The 24,242-nt window shown below is 37.6% G+C and overlaps 1 protein-coding gene across 8 annotated transcripts in view; it reads left to right on the top strand.

Moving 5' to 3' along the window:
* Positions 1-24,242, top strand: part of SMARCA2 (SWI/SNF related, matrix associated, actin dependent regulator of chromatin, subfamily a, member 2) — a 120,131-nt gene that overhangs the window by 10,301 nt on the left and 85,588 nt on the right. For 7 of the 8 annotated variants that reach the window (XM_049796621.1, XM_049796628.1, XM_049796622.1 and 4 more), the window contains exons 3-6: positions 6,202-6,325; positions 18,127-18,456; positions 19,352-19,453; positions 21,792-22,041. In XM_049796621.1, the coding sequence (XP_049652578.1) occupies positions 6,202-6,325; positions 18,127-18,456; positions 19,352-19,453; positions 21,792-22,041 (806 nt within the window). Of the gene's footprint in view, positions 1-6,201; positions 6,326-18,126; positions 18,457-19,351; positions 19,454-21,791; positions 22,042-22,113; positions 22,265-24,242 lie in introns of those variants that run through there. The other variant, XM_049796629.1, reaches the window with a different exon arrangement.

Here is a 24,242-nt window from a genome sequence, read left to right as displayed (position 1 = left end):
GTATTGTCATTTTTATTCGGTTGTGTACCAGACATTTAGAGCTTAGGATAATTTCAATTTCACTGATGTTCTGCTCTCAGAAATATGCAGTAACAGCTTACAGAGCCAAGATATTGAAAATGTTTTGGTAACTATTGTTGATTCCACTTGGAATTGTTATATGCACGTAGGAAAAAATCCAATTTACAATAAAAAATTAGTCTTCAAGTAATATAAACATATTTTAATTTTTCTCCTGAATTGGCAACTTCTTGATGGATCAGTTTCATTCATTAAAACAGTTAAAATAGTGTCAAGTCAGTAGGGACATGATGCTACCATCTTTTGCATGAAGAACTGTATCATTGAAATTTCTAATAGCACAAAGGCAACTGAAGTAAAGGAGGCTATGATACAGCTGCCTGTTTGTACTGAACTGTTGTAACTTCTGAGAGGTCGGTACATTCAGTAACTTAAACTTTTGCATTTGAATCTTGAAGCATGTAATTTGGCTGTTAGCCAGATTAGACATTTGCAATTGGCATTTCCTCATTTGTGGGGTCAGTTACAGCCCCCAGCTTCCAGTACTCCGGTGAATGCCCCAAGCTTCCTAGACAGCCAGGTTTTTTACATCCCTTAGTTCTCTTTTTTTCTGTTTTTAAGAGATTCTGTACCTGCAGAAGAGGGCGGCACCAGGAATTTTCCATTAGAATGGTTGAATGCTCCATACGTTGTGTTTTTAACGGCTGTATCCTCTTTGACCTTGTGTGTTCTTCAGACATTTAATGCTATGTTAGCATTAGAAGCAAACCAACAAGTGTCATCCCACAAAGTTCTTTCAGAGACTTTACAAGCATCTCAGAAGTTCTGTGAGCCAGAGTAGAAATTCTCCTATTGAGGTGTCATTGAAATGTTTTGGAAAACGCACCATCAATGTAAAGAGTCTGGATAGCTAATTCGAAGATGACCAGTCAGTATAGTTAGAGTAAAATTACTTTCCCTTTTCTGTACCTTGATTCTGATAATGGAACAAAGGCTGTAATTTCACAAGTCTTTAGTAGCAACAGCTTTGCTGTCCTCTAGTTTGCCAGTTCATAAGTTCCAGCATGCCTTCATGTGTGTATGATTAAGCTAGAAAATGGGTCTGTTGAACAGACGCAGGTGAAACAAAGTATTCTTGGTTAATTTTTCAGTCTAGATGAGTTTTCTGGTCTGTTTTCCTGTGCAATCCCAGAAATAGTGTATTGTGACAAATAAGGGAAGCGTCTGGTTAAGAAATGCTGTGGAAGCATGCTTCTAGACTATTTTGCCAGTATTACTTGAGTGTTGTTCTATGTAATAAAAAAACTGGTCAGCCAGGTGTGGTTTGTTCAAGTAAACGTTTTCTTTCTGCTTAGTGTTATGGAAAGTGACTTTCAAGTCATGATGTAACATTTTTTTTCCTAATGAAAGGCAGTAAAAGTGAGAGATTGCACAAAAAGTGTCCTGGTTATGCTATTAGTTGTAGTAATATGCAATGGGATGTGGTTCTTACTTTAAAAGTTCACAAACATAAGTAGTGAAACACCTTCATTCTATGTTAGATGTTTGACTAGCTTACAAAGAATAATATAATGCATTAAAAAAAAAATCCGAAATATCCAACAATAAACACTGATACAAATTGATATTAATAATTCATAATTACTAAAGTGTGTTTACTTAACAACAGTTAATATGAAAATTAAAGACGGTATATTCACGTGGTAACCAGAAAACCCTTCCACAGGAGAATTTACTATTTATTTACATAATACACTTTTGACAAAAACAATAAATTAGCTATCTTTCTTGCTATTTTCTTAAGTAATCTTTAGACTGTCAATCAAATTGCCAGGGAAATACTTAGAGTTCAAATTTTACTGAAGTATACCTTGCATGCAAGACAGCTACATGTAAGGAGAAATACTTGGAAGTTTGTTGTGGGGGACTGCTAAATGTAGAAACCGTAACAGCCTCAGAGAGGCTCATGAGGTGAAAATACTTGGAATCATGGAAGATTTTAAAGGAAAGCATTGTTACGTGGTTGCCCTAAGCTTTTTTCGCCTCAGCATCCACATTGGAGCCCCTCTGGACACAGAACATAGGGTTAGGTGGGTTTAGTCTAAAGTGATGCAGCCTTTTGTATGCTCCTGTGCAGCAGCTGGGCCACGTGATTTTAACTGCTTAACTCTTAGTTATAACAACAGTATATCTATTTAATTTATGTAGTACTCACTTGAGGGATGGGAAGAGTCCTGTGACCTCTTGGTTTATTTTCTCTTCCATTTAATTGTAACCTGATGCATAATCACTTCTCTTGTGAATTTGTAATGGGGTGTACTGTAAATGATTACTGGCTGTGGAAAAATTATGATGATGTCATGGGCAATATTACTGGTTTTGGTGAGTGAGAGAAAAAGTGAGTGACAGAAAAGATTCTTTTCCTACAACAATGGTATTTTTTACCAGATATATTATTTATTCACTCAGATGTTCCATTAAAACAGAAGGCAAATGGTTTCCTATTTCAAATATTGTTGGGTAACAGATCTGTGCATGTCAGACATTCTGAGAATCTTAGAATTATGTCATGGTCCTTTTTATTCAGCAGGCACGTTCCCTGCATTATTTCTGTTGTATGTGTTTACATTAGTGAAAAAAGAAAGTAAGTGGTGTTGTCAACCTTGAAAAATCACCAGAGACCTTGTGTAAAATGGTGGTTTAGTGATTTATAAGAGATTAACAGAATTGTTGGCCAAGTCAATATTGCAGTGACAACCACAGTCAGTCTGGCTGTCCGTCAGTGATGCATCAGTTATACTGTGCAGTTATGTGACAACATATTGCTGTTTCATCTGTGTAATTTTTGTTGGTATAGAGGATGCATGGTCTAGAGGAAATCTAGTTTGATACTCGTTCTCAGTCTCCGATTTCAAGGCAGGTGTTTTGTTTGTTTGTTTTAAGAAGGGGGAAAGAAACGAAAAAAGACACTACAATCTGACAGTTTACTTGGAAATAGGTCAAACTGTGATGCAATGCTGTCTGTGAGAAGACCTTAGTTACTAAATTAAGAGTAAAAGCAATGTAGGCAAAATGTCCCTTATGCATTAGGCGTTATGTAAAGTCTGTAAGTCTGCCAAGTCTGTAGGTGTGGGCTTGCATACAGTTGAAGTTCATACCTCATTATGTTTTGTGGAAGCACTGTTTATATCTGATCTGTTCTGTGCTTGTTCTTACTTACGGGGACCTATGAAAATAGTAATGTGTACTCAAAGTTGAATATGTCTCCCTTCCTGTTTCCCCTTCTGTTCTGTCATATTAAAAGAATAAAATAAAAAAAAGTACCCCAACGTGGTAGTAGTGCTTCGTTGGTAGTATAAGGTACATTTCTCATGCCAACAATGTAATTGTAGAAGATATTTTTAATAATTTATACAGGACTGAAGAATTTACAGAAATTGCATCGTGTGTAAGATCCTTTCTGTAATTTTTAACCTGTTACATAGATTAAAGTTATCATCTATGTAACTATACAGTGATTCAAAGAAGTTATGAAAAACAACTATTTTTTAGTTCTTGTAGTCCTCTGCTGAATTGTCTCCCATATTTTATAGGTTTTTTCCATAGGCAGTAGAGGTGCTTCTAGACAAAAAAATTTCTTGGAAACACAAGACTCTTTGCATGAATTAGTAGTGCTGTGATCATTAAAACTAATTTTGTCTTCAAAGAAGTTTATGCCATCTTCATCTTTTGTAGCTTTGCTAGTAGAAAACTGATTGAGTTCTACCTTTCCTAATCTGTTTCTAATTAATTTCACTTCCATTTTTTTCACAGCATAATTTCTGCAAACACACAGAAAGCAAACCCCTTTCTTGCTGTATTTAGGCTTCCTTCCATTAGACTTGAAGCATTTCAGTTTGCTAAAGGTTTTGTTGTTTGGGTTTTTTTTAATACTTATCTTATAAAAACCTTTTTGGTCTTCTGACCATTTTTTTCCATAGAAACATTCCTTCAATTGATTTTTTTCTTTTTCGGTCACGTCTTTACCTTTCTGTTCCTTTCTGATTTTTTTAGAATTCTCTTTTTGAAAGGCCACATATTTGTCTTCCTCTTCACTGCTGCTCTTCGTTAATGCCATCTCCTTTCCCCACCTTGTGTATGCTGGTACTTCTGATGCACTAGGTGTGCATGCAGTGTCCTGTCTTAGTCACACAGAGCTGCCTGCATTCACAGCAGTTTTACAGTTGCCACCCATTAGTGCAGTGACATCCATCCCTGCAGTCACACTACAGATGTGTACAGCTAGAGTCCTCTGTTCTGGAAATCAGATCCAATTTCCTGCACAGTCTCCTCCTCCTCTTGGTGGCCCTAAAGATTTAGTCCTTGATACATGCCATGATAAAATAGGAATGAATCTGGCTTTCCAGGTGTTTCGGATTCTGTATCATTCAGCTTCTGCAGGCAGAATGTGAACTGAGCATTCTCTTCCGCATTGGTTATATTTGTAAGTAGGGGCAAAGGGAGAGGGAGTGATCTTAATGTGTTAGAAAAGGGTGTTGGGATTTACTTGGTTAGCACAGTGGAACTATTTTTAATGTGTCATTCATCTATCTCTACATTTGTACTCCACATCCTAAGTTCTTGTAATCAAAAATAGCTTCTCGAGTAACTAGTATTTTTCTGATACAAGTTCTTTTCACAAATGTTTTTATACTGTCATGGCAACTAAATGGTTTGATGAAACATAAAAAATCCATTTTAATTCTCCTTTTCTGTAACTTTTCTCCTTTTAACCCATAGTTTCTGATAAGGAAAAATTATAGTGAAATTCTTCAATAATGCTGATAAACAAAAAAACTTACATGTGTTTAAAGATACTTTCAGTCAGATCTGATTATTGCAGTGGAAAGTGGAAAATTTATTTGAAGGGTTTACAAATAAAAATTTAGAATTACTTTTTTCCTTTGTAGAAAGCATGACCTATGTTTAGTTCTGCTTAAATTGATCCATGTGTAACAAATTGCTCAAAAAGAAGAAATGTGACAGTGTCTTTTTTTCTGTGACTTGGTGTAGCTTCTTGCACACTCTTTTTGTTAACTGCCTGTATTTTCTACTGGAGTAAGTTTTCTTAACTCTCTTTTTAAAAAGAATTCTCATTAAATAGGTGTGCATTCAAATAAAACAGACTGCAAGATCTCCATTCACAGTAGGGTTTGCAACAACGGTATTTAGTGTGCGCGCATGCATGTGTTAACAGAGAGGAGCAGAGCTGTGTATTTCTATAGATAGAAGATACGTAAGTGATGCCAACCTGTTCCTTTCTAATACAAAGCTCTAATACAAATACTTTTAAGTTAGAAGTGAATAAGCATAATCTCTTCCCTAATTAGGGACCTGATGTAATTTTTGCTTTCAGGTAAAACTTTTTGGTTTTCTTAAGACATCCTCCTTCTGATGTTACTTTTCCCTGTTTTCACTTTCAGAGTCCTTCAGTTTCTATTACAGAGCCTTTTCCAGTGCCCTGCATGACTTCAGCATGTTTTTCTGACCCCAGGCTGTCTTCTCTTCACTCTGTGAAGAAGGCGCTTGGCCCTGTTTTGCATTTCAAGTACCATGGGAACTGTAGTTTTTGAGGAGTGAATGAGATGGCAGGCACTGTAGGGAGCACAAGTATTTGAGTAGAACTATGTCTTCTCTTCCTTGACTACCTGTCCCTGTTTTTACCTGCGAAGAAGAGGTTACCTCCTGCAATGTCATCTTTGTTTTTGAAGAGAAGCAGTGTTTGGGGCATTCCAGTAGAGCAGTGACTGAAAGGGCAAAGTTTGGTCTAAAAATAACTTGAGCCAAGCCACAGGCTGTACTTTCATAAGTTGGTGTGTGTTACGCTGCTTTGTAATATGAGGCCAGTAAGGTTCGTGTGTTTGTATTTGGACAGTTTGCCTCCTTGGCATTGGAAAACAGTTCATGGGGGGAAAAAAAAGGCAAAAAGGAAACAGAGGGGACAAGCAGTCTAATGGTGCTTTGTGCTTTCCCAAATGTCAGATTCCAAGGGTAAAGATTACCATTATATTTATTTTGAATGACTGCTAAGAAAAGTTTGTATTCTTTATGTATTTGTTCAGATTTTGAGTTAAAGTCCTTTGGATTTTTATAATGGATTTATATACTATCTCTATATAAATACTTACTTTGTTTTCACAGTCCATTGATGGCTTGCATGAAAAAGGAATGGTTGAAGATGTTCATTGTGGCTCCATGAAGAGTATGCGACCTCCTCACCCTGGAATGGGCCCACCTCAGAGTCCAATGGACCAGCATAGCCAAGGTTTATACATACTGTGCATGCTGTATGATTTTGGGGCCCCTTTGTTCCACAAAGAGTCGGTAGTTCCATGTAACAGATTTCCAATTACTTCCTTTCATCTTTGTTTGGAAAGGCTGAACTAGTATCATAGGACAAGGTGAATAACTGAATCCCCTTGCTTTGTGGAGTGTCCATCCGTCATGTATTGGAAAAAAGCTACAGTTCAAGTCTGTGGCTGGGGCAAGTAATTGGTCTAAGTCTATTACAGATTTCAGTTCACATCTCTGAAAAAACCCCACCAAGTTCTTTCCTATATTACGTGGCTATTGTAAATGTAAATGCATTGGAATATGATTTGTTTTAATCCTGTGGTGAAGGAATGATAAAGGAGAAGAACCCAAGCAAACTTTTAATATCTGTAATGTTTGGTCAAGGGCTGATCAAAGTTCTTCCCCAAATTTTTTTATGCCAGAAGATAGAAACTCTTTTTTACCACATTGCTACATGCCTTTTTTGTGTCCCTTTAGTTTGCAATGTAAGATGACACGCATTCTGTAAGCAGCTCAGTATGTTGGAGATGTAACTGCTAACACCTGCTAGTATTAATTAGTTCAGCAGATAATGCTTTGTATATTGCATAATTAATTAGATTACAGCAACACCTGAAGAATCCCAAGTGAAACGGGTCCTGGCTTGACACACTCTGCAAATCTGTTAAGAGGTGGTCACGTGGTCCCTGTTTGAAGTATTTACATGTTTATTACATAGGATAAGAGAAATGCTGGAAGGAGAAAACGGGTACAGATCAGCGAAACAACTCAGCCTGAACTGCTTTGTGAGTTTACAGTGGGCTGTGACTGAAACCTTAGTCTGTAATTGGTCAGCTGAATCCCTGTCTGGGACCTTGAACGTTAGAAGGTACTGTTTTTCTATTAACACCTTCGACATCAGTTAAGGAAAATAGAACTGACTTTGCAGGGACAAGTTCTCCATCAGCTAAAACTTTTCTACTGATTTCAATGAGATGCAAGCATGATTATCTGAGTAAAATTTTACCTGACTTTGCATTCACTCACTTTTGCTTGTAAGGAACTTTTTCCTTAAAATGAACAGAGCTTTTAGTCTGAAAATGAAGATGGGTCCAATTCAAACATAATGTGCTCAAAATACAAGAACGTAAGTTGCAACTGCTTCAAATACAAGTAGCTCTGAGTTGTTTTCTTCTTTCCTGTGCTGGCTGAGATCAGACTTCAGGTCTGGTTGCTCTGCAAAAAGATGATTGTATTAGTAGCAGCTGTGGCAGGCTAAAGACTACAGATCCCTGCTCTCTTTTTGGTGTATGTCTGCAACTGTTGCAAGGTAAACAGGAAATACTGGCATTCTAATGTAAGCAGGCTTTTTAAAGAAATGGGCAAAAAAAATCCCCACATGTTCTAATATTTTAAACACTCTTCTTGACATCGAGGAGTATTTTAGTTTTCTTTGCCTCTCTGTCTCCTTTTTGTCTTCTTACACAATTATCTTTTCACAAAAAATGGTGATGGCATTTGAGGCTATTCTGATACATGTTGGGGAAAGTCCCATCTGCTGACGTACTTTCTCCCCATTAGTGTACAGATCCAAGATAGAACACCAGGTTTCTTAATAGCCTTTAAACTTATTGGATACTTTCAGTCTGATTTATCATGGGATTAGAGTCCTGTAAGACAGTTGTGTTTCTACAAGTTTTGTGGAAATAGGCAATGTGGTAAAAGAGAGTGAGCTTACCTATGCCTACGCTTATGGGGAGAGGACAGTATGAGTTCTCTGACAATCCATTGAAAGATGCATGGTAAATATTCTGATCCTAACAAAATCTTCAGTATGCATTTGGTACATTGTTAGAAACCAAGACTTACCATAAGGTTCACTTCCTTGTAGGTTCTTGGATGTCTGATAGTTGAGCTTACGTTGCAGTTGTGTACAATTTTTAACAGTGTGCATGTCAAATAGAAATTGGTCCTCATTAGTTCTAGGTCTTTTTTTTTCATAGCTTATTGTTTATAGGCCTCAAATTGTAGTAGATAAATATATGCACTAATTAATGTTATTATTTTCAGACATTTGGTGGAAAGTAGCTGAAGAAGTTCAAAACTGCAAGGAATGGATGACCCTAAGCTTCTGCCATTAGTTTGAAAGCATAAGCAGAATGGCCCTATATCAGTTAAATGTCATTTAGTCTAGCACTGGTTCTAGGTAAAATCAAAGAACATTCTCTGTCTTTTAATTCCATATGATCTTGTCTATAATTCAGGCCACTGAGAATAGTTTTACGGAAGAATCATAGATTCACAGTATGGTTTGGGTTGGAAGGCACCTTTGAAGGTCATCTAGTCCAACTGCCCTGCAGTGAACCGGGACATTTTCAGCTCGATCAGGTTGCTCAGAGCCCTGTGCAGCCTGACCTTGAATGTCTCCAGGGATGGGATGTCTACAACCTCTCTGTGCAACCTGTTCCAGTGTTTCACCAACTTTATTGTAAAAAATGTCTTCCTTATATCTAGTCTGAATATCTTTTTCTTTTTAAAAACATTACCCCTTGTCCTATCGCTACAGGCCCTGCTAAAAAGTCTGTCCTCGTCTTTCTTATAAGCCCCCTTTAAGTGTTGAAAGGCTGCAATAAGGTCTCCAAAGAGCCTTCTCTTCTCCAGGCTTAACCAGCCCAACTCTCTCAGCCTGTCCTCACAGGAGAGGTGTTCCAGCCCTCTGATTATTTTTGTGGCCCTCCTCTGGACCTGCTCCAACAGGTCCCTGTCTTTCCTGTGCTGAGGACTCCAGAGCTGAATGCAGTACTCCAGGTGGGGTCTCAACAGAGTGCAGTAGAGGGGCAGAATCACTTCCCTCAACCTGCTGGCCACGCTTCTTTGTATGGAGTCTGTGATACAGCTGGCTTTCTGGGCTGCAAGCGCACATTGCCAGCTCATGTCCGGCTTTTCATCCACCAGTACCCCCAAGTCCTTCTCCACAGGGCTGCTCTCAGTCCCTTCATCCCCCAGCCTGTGTTGATACCAGGGGTTGCCCCAACCCTGGTGCAGGACCTTGCACTTGGCCTTGTTGAACCTCATGGCGTTCACATGGGCCTGCTTTTTGAGCTTGTCCAGGTCCTTCTGGATGACATAAAGTCAGCCTTGTCAAGCAAATTTACTGTTCTTTTTGTGGAGATTGTCAGTAAAATTGATTTATTAAAATATAGACAGTACAGTACTTAGTGCAGTACAGTATTTGCACAGTTGTCTGGAAAATGAATCCTGGCTCATGTATGGGGTTTCTCTGTGCATCACTTTACAATTTATTTACAGTTAGTTTTATAATTTGTCATTTAACTAGCTTAATTTATTTAATATGGGTTATATTGTTTTTACTTAGTGCTATCTTTCTCCTAAATCAGAATGTCATACAGTATCAATCCAAGCACCTTTTCTAACTCTATCAGGCAAAGTTGTGTCTATCATTACTATTGCTGGCTTTAATGATCACAGAATCTTAGAATCATTTAGGTTGGAAAAGACCTTCAAGATCATCAAGTCCAACCATCAACCATACCCACTAAACCATGTCCTGAAGTGCTTTGTCTGTGCACTTTTTGAATACCTCCAGGGATGGTGACTCCACCACTTCCCTGGGCAGCCTATTCCAATGTCTGACAACCTTTCAGTAAAGAAATTTTCCCTAATATCTAACCTAAATCTCCCTTGCCACAACTTGAGGCCATTTCCTCTCGTCCTATCTCCAGCCACCTGACAGAAGAGACCAGCACCCACCTCACTACAACCCCCCCTTCAGGCAGTTGTAGAGTGCGATAAGGTCTCCCCTCAGCCTCCTTTTCTCCAGGCTAAACAGCCCCAGCGCCCTCAGCCGCTCCTCATAAGACTTGTGCTCCAGGCCCCTCACCAGCTTTGTTGCCCTTCTCTGGACACGCTCCAACACCTCAATGTCTTTCCTGTAGTGAGGGGCCCAAAACTGAACACAGGACTCGAGGTGCGGCCTCACCAGTGCTGAGTACAGGGGAACGATCACTTCCCTAGTCCTGTGTGCTGGCCACACTATTTCTGATGCAGGCCAGGATGCTGTTGGCCTTCTTGGCCACCTGGGCACACTGCTGGCTGGTATTCAGCCGGCTGTCAACCAGCATCCCCAGGTCTTTCTCTGCCGGGCAGCTTTCCAGCCACTCTTCCTTCCCAAGCCTGTAGTGCTGTATGGGGTTGTTGTGACCCAAGTGCAGGAGCCAGCACTTGGCTTTGTTGAACCTCTCAACGCAACTTGGCCTGATAGAGTTAGAAAAGGTGCTCGGACTGATGGTGTATGACATTCCGATTTAGGAGAAAGACAGTACTAAGTAAAATCGATATAACCTATATTAAATATATTAAGCTAGTTAAATGACAAGTTATAAAACTAACTGAAATAGAAGATGATCATCCAATTGCGGATTTTTCTAGGTACTCTTGTAGGACTTTTTCGTGCTGTTTGATGTATTTGTCAGTGATCTGGAAAAAAGTGTAGAGTTAGTGCTGATAGAATTTGCAGAGAGCACAGAGGTTTAACAGTAAATAATGAACCACTTGGTTACGAAGGCTGATAAGGATGCTCAGTAGAATGTGCTTATTTCTCTAGCATGGATTTTAGCACAGCCAACAGCATTGTATGTCTAGGAGCAGAGTAGTATATTGTGTAGGTGGTATGAGACTGTATCATACCAAGCAGAAAGGCTGAAAAAGAGTTTTGGTTATTCTGGCAGACTTAAGTGTGTATTACCATATAGAGTGTTTGTAACCATGAGATGGAATGTACTACCTGCATGCAGAAGCGGGGGCTTATTAATTGAGGAGTTGTATCACCTTTTCTAATGAATTAGCTGAAGGCTGTATCATGGTATTGTATTCCATTCTAGTAGCTACAGTTCAGAAAGATGTTGAGAAAGTTTAAGGTAGCATCAAATGTTTGAAGCATCTTTTGTATGAGGAGAGGCTGAGTGAGCTGAAACTGCATAGCATGAAAAAAGAGAAGATTCAGAAATATGTTATGGGACAGAGTGACGAAGGCAGAGCCAGACTCTTTGCGGTGATTATCAGTGACAGAAGATCTGACAATTGGCACAAACTGAAACACATGAAATTCCATCAGAACATAAGAAAACATGCTTTTAGTGTAAACGTGGCTTAACAATACAGTAGGTTGCCCAGAGAGGTTTGTCTAGTTGCCAACCATGGAGACAGTCAGAACCTGATGGGACGTGTTATGGGCAGCCTGCTGTAGCTTACCCTCTTTGAGCAGGAGGTGGGGCTAGATGATATTGAGAAATCCCTTCCAACCTTAATGATTCTGTGATTCTGGGAAATTGTGCCTTATTTAGAAGACAAAGGAATGATTTGAAACTTGGAAGACTTGTTTTTTTTCCTGGAAAATGTTAAACTCCATTTTTTGTTCTCTCTGAGACACTTAGAAGGTGTCTTGATCAGTCTGCACATTCCCAGGTGGTAGAAGGGCTTGTAATAGATGGATACTTTATCTTTAAAAAAAAAACAAAACAAAACAAAACAAAAAAAACCCCAAAAAACCGCACTGAATTTTGGTACCTGCAAATTGAAATTAGGTGAATTCAGACTGTATTTAATATCTGCATCTTACTTAATGAAGATAATTAACCCTTGGGACAAGGATTACGCAAGTATTTGTGGTAGATTTTGTGTTATATGAAATTTAAGTCAACACTGGATGTCTTTCTCATTTGTTCCACGGACCAAAGGGAGGAGATTGTTTAGAGGCAAAAAGTCTTTGCTCTGTTTTAGGCAAGTTAGCTAGACTGTTGTAGCTGTAACGGTCCCTTATTGCTAGAAATCTGTGAGCCTGTAAACAGGCTCCAGGATTCTGAGAAGAACTGGTAAGCTATAGGAGGAAACAATGGTTTTAATTCTTTGAGAATGGGAAGATGGATAGTCTTCATAAAATGCTGCTGTTCTTGGAGCTCTGAGTAGAACAGTTGTGATAAACACATTGGCTAGTCCTTCTGTATGCAGTTTACAGTTGGAACTGATCACAAAATGAGATTTCATTTAAATGTCAAATGTTCTATTAGCAGTCTTTTTAGTAATTTTTTTTAAAGAAGGTCTTGCAAAAGAATGTCTCTAAGTACAAAAGCAGGAGTTTTTATAAAATACATGCCTACAAACGTGAGTGATAAATTCAGTTGTAGATATAATTTATGTAAATCAAATGTGCAGTTGTGAATGAACAGTCTTGAAATAAAGACCACTGAACTTACAAAGGACAAGTCAATACAGAATTTTGGATGTAATGATTCTTCCAGTCTGTACTGAGAAATAATTAACTGACCGTTTTTGAGGTGAGATTACTTTGATGACCAAATCAGAAACATTTGTAAGCTCAATCTGCAAGAACTTTGTCATTTTGCTCATAAATGGCTGTTTGAATGGCAATTACTGTTCTGAGATTTGTGCATTTTTTTAAACGATAATTACTAAAATAAGGTATGCAACTTTATTATTAAGACTCTGGATTTTTTTTTCTTGGTGCTCAGTGAGATGCTGGTCATGCAGGAAGAATCTGTTGCTAGCTCAGACAGATTGTCATATTTTTATTGCAGTCATACTGCGATAGGATGGTTTTCAGAAGTCTGATATTAATTTATGGGGAAAAATATTCTGAATTGGTATCTCTCTCCTCAACAGTACCTCCTTTCCACTCTTGCTGCCAAAGTGGGGAAAGGGTAATATTCCTGACTTTCTGGTGACCAGTTTTCTTTTCTTGAACTTATGCACTATGATGTTCCTGTGTACTCTTAATACCTTTCTTTTAATGCTAATAGGTTAAATGAAAGGATAATCCGTTGCTCCAACTTGATATTTAGCTGTTTAAATAGTAATCTCACTACACTTAACTGAATTTGAATAATGTTAGAAACCGCCTTTAGCCTTTGTGAATGAACTGTGCTGAAAAACCCAGTATTGATATTAGAAGTATGAAATTTACTGTGAATTGTTAAACTGCTAAACAGAGTTATCCAGAAGATGAAAATTACGTTTAGATTTGACTTTGTAAGAGGAATGGCAAGAAAATGCAAAGACAAGGCAAATATTTATTTAAAATAAAATATTTTTATTAGAAAGAATTCATAAAAAGATATAAATGGACTGAAACAAACAATTTCTGTGTTTTTCTGGAATTTGGAACAAAAGAAATGCAGTTACTGTGATACAGCAGTGAAATACAGACCAATTTGAACAGTTTGGGTGTCTTTGCTTGCTATTTGTAAGTGGAAACAAGCGCTGCAGGGATTTATGGTTCTGGGACTTGATCTGTATGTATTTTTAATTACCATGCAGTATTTGTTGAACTTCTTATAAAGATACACCAGTTACATTTAACTTACAGCACTAAGTTACTGCTACTTCAGAAACAACATTCATTGTCCCTACTGTTCTTAAGTTAGCTGCACTTCCTTTTCTGATTTTTTTCAGCCTTTTAAAGATGAGAAAAGATCTGTCACCTTATCCATCTGCATGCCAGCTTAAGACCTCTCAACAGTTTATTTCTGCAGTCCTAGTTTTAAGCGACTTGCACACATACGGCCTCCCTTTCTCTATGTTGAGAGTTTCACAAGAATTGGTGTTAACCCTGGTCACACTACTGACAGGGAAATATTATATTTAGCTTACCTTAAGAAAGTTTGTAGCCTCGGTCCAACATGAATGTGTTTTCCACTGTGTATTGTAGGCATGTACTTGATTCCTTATTTTTTAAAAAAACTAACTAAGTCATGGTTGAAGTGATAGTTACACAACTAAATTTCTTCAGTCCTATCTGTATCTTTCTAGTGCAGTTGTCTTAGAGTCACGTTTTTGAGTAAAAATACATCCTTGCTATCAGTTTTAGCAGAAAGATTTGACATATGATCCTCAGACACTTTCATCATTTAAGTTGTCTTAATTTTTAGTGGGGAGTTAAGACCTCTGTTGAATATTCCAGTGTTTGGACTGATAAAACCTTGACTCTTTCTAATATTAGTTACAAGGGTTCAGAATTCATATGTGTTCTCTATTTAATTATAGCATTAAAAGTGGAGAAAAAAGATCTCTCAACTTTTAGCTCTCTGGTTCTTCAGCTTTAAAACGGATGAGGAAGATGTTCTTTGCTTCCGTTAACTGAAGTGAAATTAAAAGCAATTAGAGCAGAAATTTATTTATAGAGTCTGCCCTCCAAAAATACTTGTGTTTGGTAAAGTGTTAGAACTAGGATTTCTTCCGGTGTCAATACTGTAAAGCATATACATTGTTTATGACATGTTGCAGTGATTTCTGTTGAACAAGTTCATAACAAAGTGGGATGGTAAGTGTGTTGCTATAATTATGCATACAGTTAAGAAAGCAGTGCTTTTTAGCTGCTGAAAACTTGAGAAAGATTTGTAATGTAGCTGCTTCTGTAACCCATTGAAGGATTATGGGCGAAGACAGAACCCGACTCTCAGAGGTGCATAGCAAAAGCACAAAAAGTAATGGTCACAAATTATGTAAATGAAATCCTGATGGGACTTAAGAGAAAAAAGATGCACCATGAGAGTGATTAAGAATCACTATCACCGAAGATTTTCAGTATTTACCTAGATAAGACCTGGAGAAACCTGATAAAGCTTTGGAGTTACCACAGCTTTAAATGGTGGGTTGGTCTATTTGGCCTCCCTTTCCTGGTGTTCGGTGTCTTCCACTCTGTATATTTTTGAGAACTAAAGGTTATCGGTTGTCCTTTGCCAGCAATAGGACTCTTTTGTTGCAAGTGTTCTGCAACCTTCTCATTCAGTGCTTTTGCCATCTTCCAGTCTGAAGGTTAAACTAAACAGAATGGTTTATATGGAATAGAAAACAAAATTTTCTGTGGAAAATCTAGAGGAAGGGGTACTTGGCAGTTCAGCAAGTAACAATTAATGAGCTAGATATTTAAAAACCTGCTGAATACTTATTGTGGAAATGCATGTGTGCTAGGGAAAAATGTATTTGAAGTGCTTAATAGCAGATGAAAGTGTGTTTGCAAAGTTCAAAAAGGTTTCTGTCTTTGCCTGTATATTAAACATTCTTATGGACTGTGTCTTTAATTTTTTGTTTGTCTGTTTTACGACATATGCTAGTTAAACTCAATCTTTGTGAGTCTTCACATGTCCTTATTCAGAGCCTGTGTGTGCATGCTCACCTGTATTAGAATATGTGTAATAAGATAGGAAAAAAGTAAGTGTTGTAGAGATTTTATTAAGACAAGCTTGTGACTGCATGTATTGTCACACTGGTAAATCTTCTGAAAGTTCTCAAACTTAAAAAGGAAAATTTCCGTACAGCATCACAAAATTAAAGTTCTGTAAATGCTACATGTTAGAGCCTTTACAAGAAGTTTGGAAGGCTTTTGTTCTTTCCTGAGATTTTTTTTAAAAATTTTGCTTTCATTCTTACTTTTGTCAAGCCTTGTTTCCTATTGCCAAGAATCCTAATGCATAGGAGTTTGAGGGAGAGAGAAAGTGTAAGTAAAAGCTCAAAAAATGCCTGCTTCTAAAAACTGCTCTCTGTGAAACATAGTCACAGGCTTGCAGCTGAAACTGTCAGGACTGAAAACAAGTGCTCAATATCTTACACCACAGTTTTAGATTTTTATAGTCCGGATGGATTTCAAGATCTTGGGTCTGAAATCTGTCAGTGATAAAGGAATATGTAACTTGGACAATATACTTGAGAGGGGGAAAGAAACCTTTCTTTGAAAGGCAATTTTGAAAACAATGTAATTCAAAGTTGGTGCTGTTTAAAGTAAGTTCTGAGATTTAGAAACGTAATAGTAAATGATAATCATTGCAATAAATCCCATTATATAGTATAAAACAACAATACAGTTGTGTATTTTGTTTTTTGTTGTGGCGTAGTGGGTGTTCTTTTAAAGCAGTACGCTCAGCGAGAGGGATTTGTAGCTTCCCCTCTTTTCTTTAAAAAGAAAAAAAAAAATTGAGGCAAAAATAAGTTAGTAGGAGGAGATGAATAAGTGGAGTAAACTTATGGTTATTTATCATTGTTTTTATCACCACTAATGGATGTATAAACAATTTTTATATTGGCCTAGTAAATAACTTCAGTAATTTTAACATTTTAAGGTCTTTTTCTCCCTTTTCCTTGGAACTCCTCACCTCTCTTCCCTATTTTTCTTTCAAGCTGCTTAATTTTTCTTATTCTCACTAGAGTTTTCTTCCTTTCCTGTCATCATCATCTTTAGTTACAAGATTGAGCTCAGCCTATTTTTGTCTTGCCTCACCTGGTCTTTTCCCATCACAAGACCATTTTTTCCCTACTGTACCTCTACCTCATTTTCCTTTTTTAGAAGAGCTGAAATCCTCTGTTCTTTGTCCTTTTTCTCAGACATTTACAACCTTTACTTTACGGTAGAATATCCCTAGACATCAGCATTGATGGACTTTAAATCCTTTAGCACTCTCATCTATCCACTTGTCTAAGTTCTAGTGACTTACAGCTGCTGTCATCTCAGAAAAGTTGAGACTACTTTGAGATTTTGCCTGTGTTGCCCTCACTGAAGGGCCAGTAAGAACAGTGAAGCTAAAGAGGGCAAAATTACTTGCTTCTGTGATCTGGACTATGTATAGATGAAATTGATGTAGTTAAAATGTCAGGAAGACTGGAGGAAGAGTAGATTGGTGTCACAGAAACGTCAAATGTGGCATGAACTTTGGAGTTGCTTGCTAAAGAATATGGAAGTGAGCCAGAAGATTTCATGATTTTTTATTTTACAGTTTTTTTCAGGCTTTTCAAATTGATAAGAGCATTATTCGTGCTCTATAATACCAGAGTGAGGTGAGCAAATATTGTTACCTCTTTTTACTCTTGGTAGACATCTTCAAAATGTAGCTGTCATGCACAACCTGAGGGATTGCTTTTCATATTTTTTCTCTGACATGCTACACGTTCGTGGAAATTTCACCAAAAATCTATGCCATCACTTTTCATGGATGTGTTGTGAAGCTCAAAGAACTATGTATTAAATATGATTAAAATTCAAACTTAAAACCACTGCATTTGTAAGTGCTATAATAAGATACAGGTACTGTTCACTTCAGAACTGTGCTTGCTCTCTTGGAACTTTATAGAGTAACATAGTCTTCAGCAGCTTCTTCAGAAGGTGATTTTTGTGCTTGCAGTTAATGTTCCAAGTTCTTGAACACCCAGATGGTAAAAGGTACTGAACATTCTTTGGCTCAAACCTTTAATCTGTATAAATTAAAGAGCAATTCTATAGAAATTTAATACCATCTGTTTCTATTTCTGTATTGTGGTGAGTTTTGGCAAAGAGGGCGTGTATCATTGAATGGATATTCCTTGATGTGTGTGCCTCATAATAAACTTACATTATTAAGCTGTGAAATAGGCAGACTTCACTGCATGTGTTCCACAATGAAATATTTGTCCAACATTGTAGTGAAACCACACTGCATCCTGATGCTTCTGTATTGTATTTCATGTTTTAGTTTGTCTTACTCCAAATGTGAGGGTAATTTTTATTTTTAGGAATTATTGGACTGTATAATCGTAGCTCTTCTGAGAGAATAGCTCATGAGGCTATCTTTATCCTAGGGAACTTCAGATTGCACTTTGTTCTTGCACAAAGTAATACAGCTATCCTGACTTGAGAGAGACATTTTTATATTCTTATGTACTGCTAAAGATATTTGAATTTAGATTTGACTAACCAGAGAGGTAAGTCTGTGATCCTCTTACCTGTTCTAGGTTATATGTCTCCACACCCATCTCCACTAGGAGCACCAGAGCATGTGTCCAGTCCAATGTCTGGAGGAGGTCCAACTCCACCCCAGATGACTCCCAGCCAGCCAGGACCCATTATACCAGGAGACCCACAAGTTATGAATCAGCCTAACAGAGGCCCTTCCCCTTTCAGCCCTGTACAGCTGCATCAGCTGCGGGCTCAGATTCTAGCATACAAAATGTTAGCTAGAGGTCAGCCTTTACCAGAAAATCTCCAGCTTGCTGTTCAGGGCAAGAGGACCCTGCCTGGGATTCAACAGCAGCAGCCTCCCAGTGCCTTCAACAGACAGTCTGGTAAGTCAGTCTAGGTCTTGTGTCATTGTGCAGGTAATTCGTGAAGTTCTACCTGTGGAAAGTTAAGAAACAGGTCATGTGCAGGGATATAATTTGGGACTGTGTTCTGGCATCTAAGTGAACAGCAGCCTTTGGTTTTAAGCTTTTTAAGCTTGAGCAAGTGCATAAACCACATCTATTATTAATAGGATATTGTCAAAACTGAAATAAAAGGTTTTTTTTTCACTGCGCAATACTATGTCCATCCTGATTATGCTTGACATTTTTTGAATGTTAATCATACTTTACTGATTGCAATTTTTCTGTTTTTCTTGGAGTGAATTTTCAGTCTCCTGTCTCTGTGCAGAAAAGTAGATAAAAACATCTGGAGCAAGCTGACTAATTAGTTACATTGCTGAAAGTAAAACAAACCATGTATAATATTCTGTCAAGTGAAAAATGTAAGGAAAAGAAAATGTTCTTATTTTTTTCTCCTAAAGTTAATAGATGTTACAGTGCAGTAAGCAAGCACATTTTGGTCCTAAGAAAGCTGTGTTACATTAAATGCCCTGCACCTGTTAGTTTCTGAACACTTCCGTTACTGAGTTTACATTAGAAATTGAGGGTTAAGATGATGATACTATTTTCTTTTTAGTAATGATTTTAATAATTTCACCAGTCACTTCATCCTCATGGGTGGATATGGCTTTGCTACCAAGTAAGGTTTTTTTACGAGGCATGATTTTAATATGCTTCATTACATACATTTTTTCACAATAAAATCTCCTCAAATCTGTATTTAATGAAGAAAAATACTACTTACCTGAATAGGCTAGCATGCTAGAAAGCAGAACAATTTTTGAATATTTGGAATGCTTTGTATCGTGATAAGTTTCTTTCCTCTGTCAAATTGCAGGTATTGGGTTACATACCATGAGTGGTGCTGCAACTGGACCAGGGCCTGCTCCAGGGATGCCTGGACATACAGCTGCCATTACACCTAAAACTTGGACTGAAGGTATAGCAGAGTATGATCCTAATTTTATGTCATGTACAGAATAATGGTTAAACAGCATGGGTAGAGTTTGTGGAAAAGATGCAGGGGGAAAAAAAAAGGGAAGGTAAAAAGGCATGCAGAAAAATAGCGTAACATTTACTGTGCCTAGGACTTGAATCAAGGAGGGTCTAACCATTTATTCATCCATGAATGACTTGACCACATCAAATTACTGTAGTTGTTAGGCAGCCTGAACATGAGGCACCTTAGTACAATCAGAATGAAATATGTAAGCTGCCTGAGGGAGACCCGTAAGATCTACTTAATAAGTTATGTTCTGAGCATGCTTAATTGCAACAAGCTTGTCTTTCAACTGTAGTCTTTGCTACTGTAAACGAAAGTTTTCAAATCATGGTAGAATTAGGCTGCCTTTTTTTTTTTTTTTTTTAAATGTATTGCTTTGAAAGTTCATCGTAGTCTTTGAGATCTAATGAACAGTGTAACTGTTTTTCCCCTATGTGATAATCAGGTTTTGAAGCAAATCATTCAGATTTAGGTTTATAGGCTAATTTTATTGTTTGAAAGTAGAGTGGAAAAAGTACTGTATTGAAAAGAATTAGAAATCCCTAGTAATATATATTGTTTGAAGTTCTGGGTTGTTTTTTTTTAGAGATTTGAAAAGAAATACAATATTGCAGGCTTGCGAATAACACACTCTTTCCTCACACTGTAGAAAAGTTATGCTATGTTGTTGCTTGTGGGTAAATCTGGGGGCAGGGATGACTCCGTGATTGTTGATGCCATAAAAGATTATCTGTCATTAGTCAGCTACCTAGGGCAACATAGAAGGAAAATGAAATGCTAGTATGTAATCAGATGTAGAATTGCCTTTCTTGGAATATTCCCAGCAAATACTTAAAATTTGAGTAGGATAATAAAGAGGGGGAAAAGTGTTTCTTGAGAGGTTGTATGTATGAGTTTACCAGGCACAGTGCCTTCTAGCTCAAATGCTGCTACTAAAAAATGCTGGCAGGTATACAGAATTGCTAGATGAATAGTTTTATCTAAATAATCCAGTATGTCATAATAATATATGTGTCCTGTTTAACTATAACCTGCTCACTGTTTGTCTTTTTTTGTTTCTGTTTTTTCTAGAAGAAAAAATTTGTCTGTCCTTGCTATATCTGTTTGGAGGTTTTATTTGATGTATTTTTAAAGATTGTGCTTATTTCTTCAAATTTATTTTTCATTCATTATGCAGTCGTTTGTAGTAGTGTTTGTTTTGCAGTTCAATTTGCATAATTCCCTGAAAACTGAGACTATATATGGAGGCTTTTGGTGGGCTTGCTTTCTTTCCTTGTTTTTTATAAGCTGAAATGCAGCGTTGCTAAATACAGAATCTGCAGCTTGTACTCAAGTTCCTTTTCTGGACTTTGATGCAGATGTGTTAACGACAAATTCCTATGAAGGAATCTTTTTATCTAGATTTCAGGATGTTGGGTTTAAATTAAGGTTGATTACAAGATTGCAGGCGTACGTTGTAGTTGTTTTTCCTAGCATTAAATTACTATGACTCCTCAGACAATGAAGTGACATCTTTATTGTTGCAGTGTCTGTTGTCAGTGACAATTTGTGAGCATCTGAATGCATGGGTGACTTGTCATAATGGCATACTGAAATCTGTGACCATTAGTGTTTATAAATGGCAGGTACTATTTTCATGTTAACTGAGGTGTTAAATTTTCAAGACGATTAGAATGCTGTAAAATAAAAGAGTAATCAAATTCCTGGTATTTGAAATACTTAAATACAATTAGTAGGAGATTGTAACGAAACGAAGGCTGTTTATACATGACAGATACTTCTAAGTACAGCTGTAGAAATTCTAATACTTAGTTCTGATATGGTTATCAGACTATGGCTATTTAGTTCTGATAGAGCTCTAAAAGCAGACCTGCTTGTGCTTGCTGTCAGGTTGTGATCATAGGTGCCTTCTTCTAAGTGGTGCAAAGATAGTGAACAAGAGGCAGAATTAGGTCCTACACTTGAACGAAAGCAGTTCTACAGCTGTTTTACTTCTTCTAGTGCTAGAATTAAGTCAGCAGGAATGGGAAAAGAAATGGCATTCATCATAAAGTTTCAGGTGTTTTGTTTTCCTTTGGACCACTTCCTGCAACGTATAGTATACTTGCATTTTAGTATGTTTTTTTCAAATATGGAGTGTAGTCTATCCCAAGTGTGCTTTTTCTGGTGATTTTGAATCTTTACCTTAGCTTCACGTTCTGTCTTCAGAAACCATCTTGATTTTTTTCCTGTGTTCCATGTTTCATGTTATGAATAAGTGCTTTTTACGATTCAGGCCAAGCCCCAGATATGAGTGTCTCCAACGCGCAACAAAAGCTTCCCGCGCCACCTCCTAGTGGGAGGCCTTCTCCTGCCCCCCCTGCCACCCAGCCTGCTGCCGCCATGCCTGGGCCTTCTGTACCGCAGCCACCACCTGGACAGCCTTCACCCATTGTTCAGCTGCAGCAAAAGCAGAATCGCATCAGCCCTATCCAGAAGCCACAAGGACTGGATCCTGTTGAAATACTCCAAGAACGTGAATATAGGTAAAAGCAAATAACAAGATTCAAATGCATGTGCAGATTGTTGTTTTCCACTTTCTCAACTGAAACTCCTTACAGTCAACTACTGTAGTGACAGTAGCATAAACCGAATTTCCAGAGAGAGACTGTGTCAAAGAGAGTTATGGAAACATCAAGCCAAACAATGATTTATTTCTACCCCAAGTATGAACTAGTAAAGCACACTGGCAGTATCATTGGAAACCAGGTAAGTTTAAAACAGGCTCAAGGACTCTGCTGGGTTAGTATATTACTTGGACGCTGCAAACACCAAAAATTAGGAAATCAAAATCCTGCTGGTCTACAGAGAAACCAATTCAGTGCAGAAGGTTTTCAGAATTATAAACAAAAGGGAAGTTAGAAGAGAACAGTGGAGGTTAGAAGGTTGATCAGTTAGTGGCCACAGCAAACCCAAATTTTATTAGTGATGACAGGGTTCGCTGGACTACCAAAGAGTAGGGGGAATATTAAGGAGGTCACAGGCAAGATCAAAAAATGGTTACCACGAAGCAGGATCTTTAAAATTTGCTTCCTGAGTACTCTAATTAGATGGTGAATTATATTTATTACAAAATATAGAGCATGACATTTCTTGTGGAGTCAGAAGGAAACTTCTTCCCTCTTCCCATCAACAAGGCTCTTAAACAATTGACCTTGAGAATCTGCCATGCAGAAGGATCTTGTCCTGCACCTAAAATATGTTCCTGATCATTATCAGTCAGAGCAAAGAAGCTGCACTTAGCATATTTGCTTATTTTGGACTGATGATGCATCTGCCAGTTACTATAACAATGAGTTTGTAGGGGAAGGTGATCTCACTGAAGACAGGTTTAATGACTTTAATGACTTTCGCTTTATGAAGGTAAAACACCATGAAGTGTTTTAGGATGTGGTGCCACATCCAGAATCCAGGTCTTGATCCCAGAAGAGCTCTTTACTTTTTGCGTGAGGTAATGCTTAAGTAATTTATTAGCATGTTGTTGTGGTCACTCTGTTAGTCTTAACCTTTTTACCTTAGGACTGAATGGCCATAGCTGTTTCAGCATGAGCAATCACTTATTTTCTAACATCTTTTTCATAAAGCTTGTACAACACACCATTATATGGTTTCACAGTTGCTCTGAGTGAAGAATGGTAGCACTAACCTGAGCCAAGAATCATGTGGCCAGTATAACGTAACCTTTTCTGCATCAGTTAACCTGAAATTGTTACTCCTTCCGTCTCTCTAGCCCTGCTACATTGCAGTCTTGGTGCCAGACTATTATGTCTTAGTGTGCATAAATGGAGGAAAGTGAGGAGTGACAGAAAATAGCAGTATTGCATTTACTAATGTGGAGAACCGGTTGCAGATACAGGATATGCATTCGGTTCTGAATACCCTGATCTTCTTGGCAGAATAAGTGAGGTGGAAGTTTGATAGGCATTTTGTAGCAGAAGGGTTTATTTTTTATGGTAGCACATAGATAATGATCCAAGCTTTTTTAATGTTGAACACTGCTGGAATTTGGTTTTGCTTTGCATACCAGAATGCTTAGGACTTCTGGAAGTCTTTTTATTATTTCGAACTGTATAAGTAACATCAGACAAAAGCTTTGAAAAAAGCAGTTTAACAGCTTTTTTGCTTTGGACGGTGCTAGACTTAGCTTTAGAATAGGCAAGTTTAATACAGAAACATGATGTATTCACACTTTCTTCATAAAAAGGGAGTAGAAAAAAGCCAATATAAACATTTGTATCCTGAAACCAGTGAAGTTAGCAGAAGCTTTATGAAACAGTTGTCTCTTGAGATCTTCCAGTAGTTAACTTTTTTAATAAAGGGGTGTTATACTTTGAAATACTTAGAAAACTGTTTGAATTACTCATGTTCATGAAGAGACAGAATTAACACATAGGTATTTTAGGAATTCATGTTTTAAACATATGGATAGACCCAAAAGGTATACTGCCGTATTATGGGAAAGTGTGAGCTTTGAATCTGATTAAGTTAAGAATTCTTGAAAATTGCAGGCAGGGTTTCCTCAGTGACTGTGCTGGTTTTGTCTGTGATAGAGTTAAATTTCTTCATAGTAGCTTGTATGGGGCTGTGTTTTGGATTTGTGCTGAAAACAGTGTTGATACCAACACTGGTGTTTTCGTTACTGCTGAGCAGTGCTTACACAAAGTCAAGGCCTTTTCTGCTTCTCACT

The sequence above is a fragment of the Accipiter gentilis genome, chromosome Z (assembly GCF_929443795.1).
Source record: "Accipiter gentilis chromosome Z, bAccGen1.1, whole genome shotgun sequence".
NCBI lineage: Eukaryota > Metazoa > Chordata > Aves > Accipitriformes > Accipitridae > Astur > Astur gentilis.
This window is presented reverse-complemented; position numbering and strand designations above follow the sequence as displayed.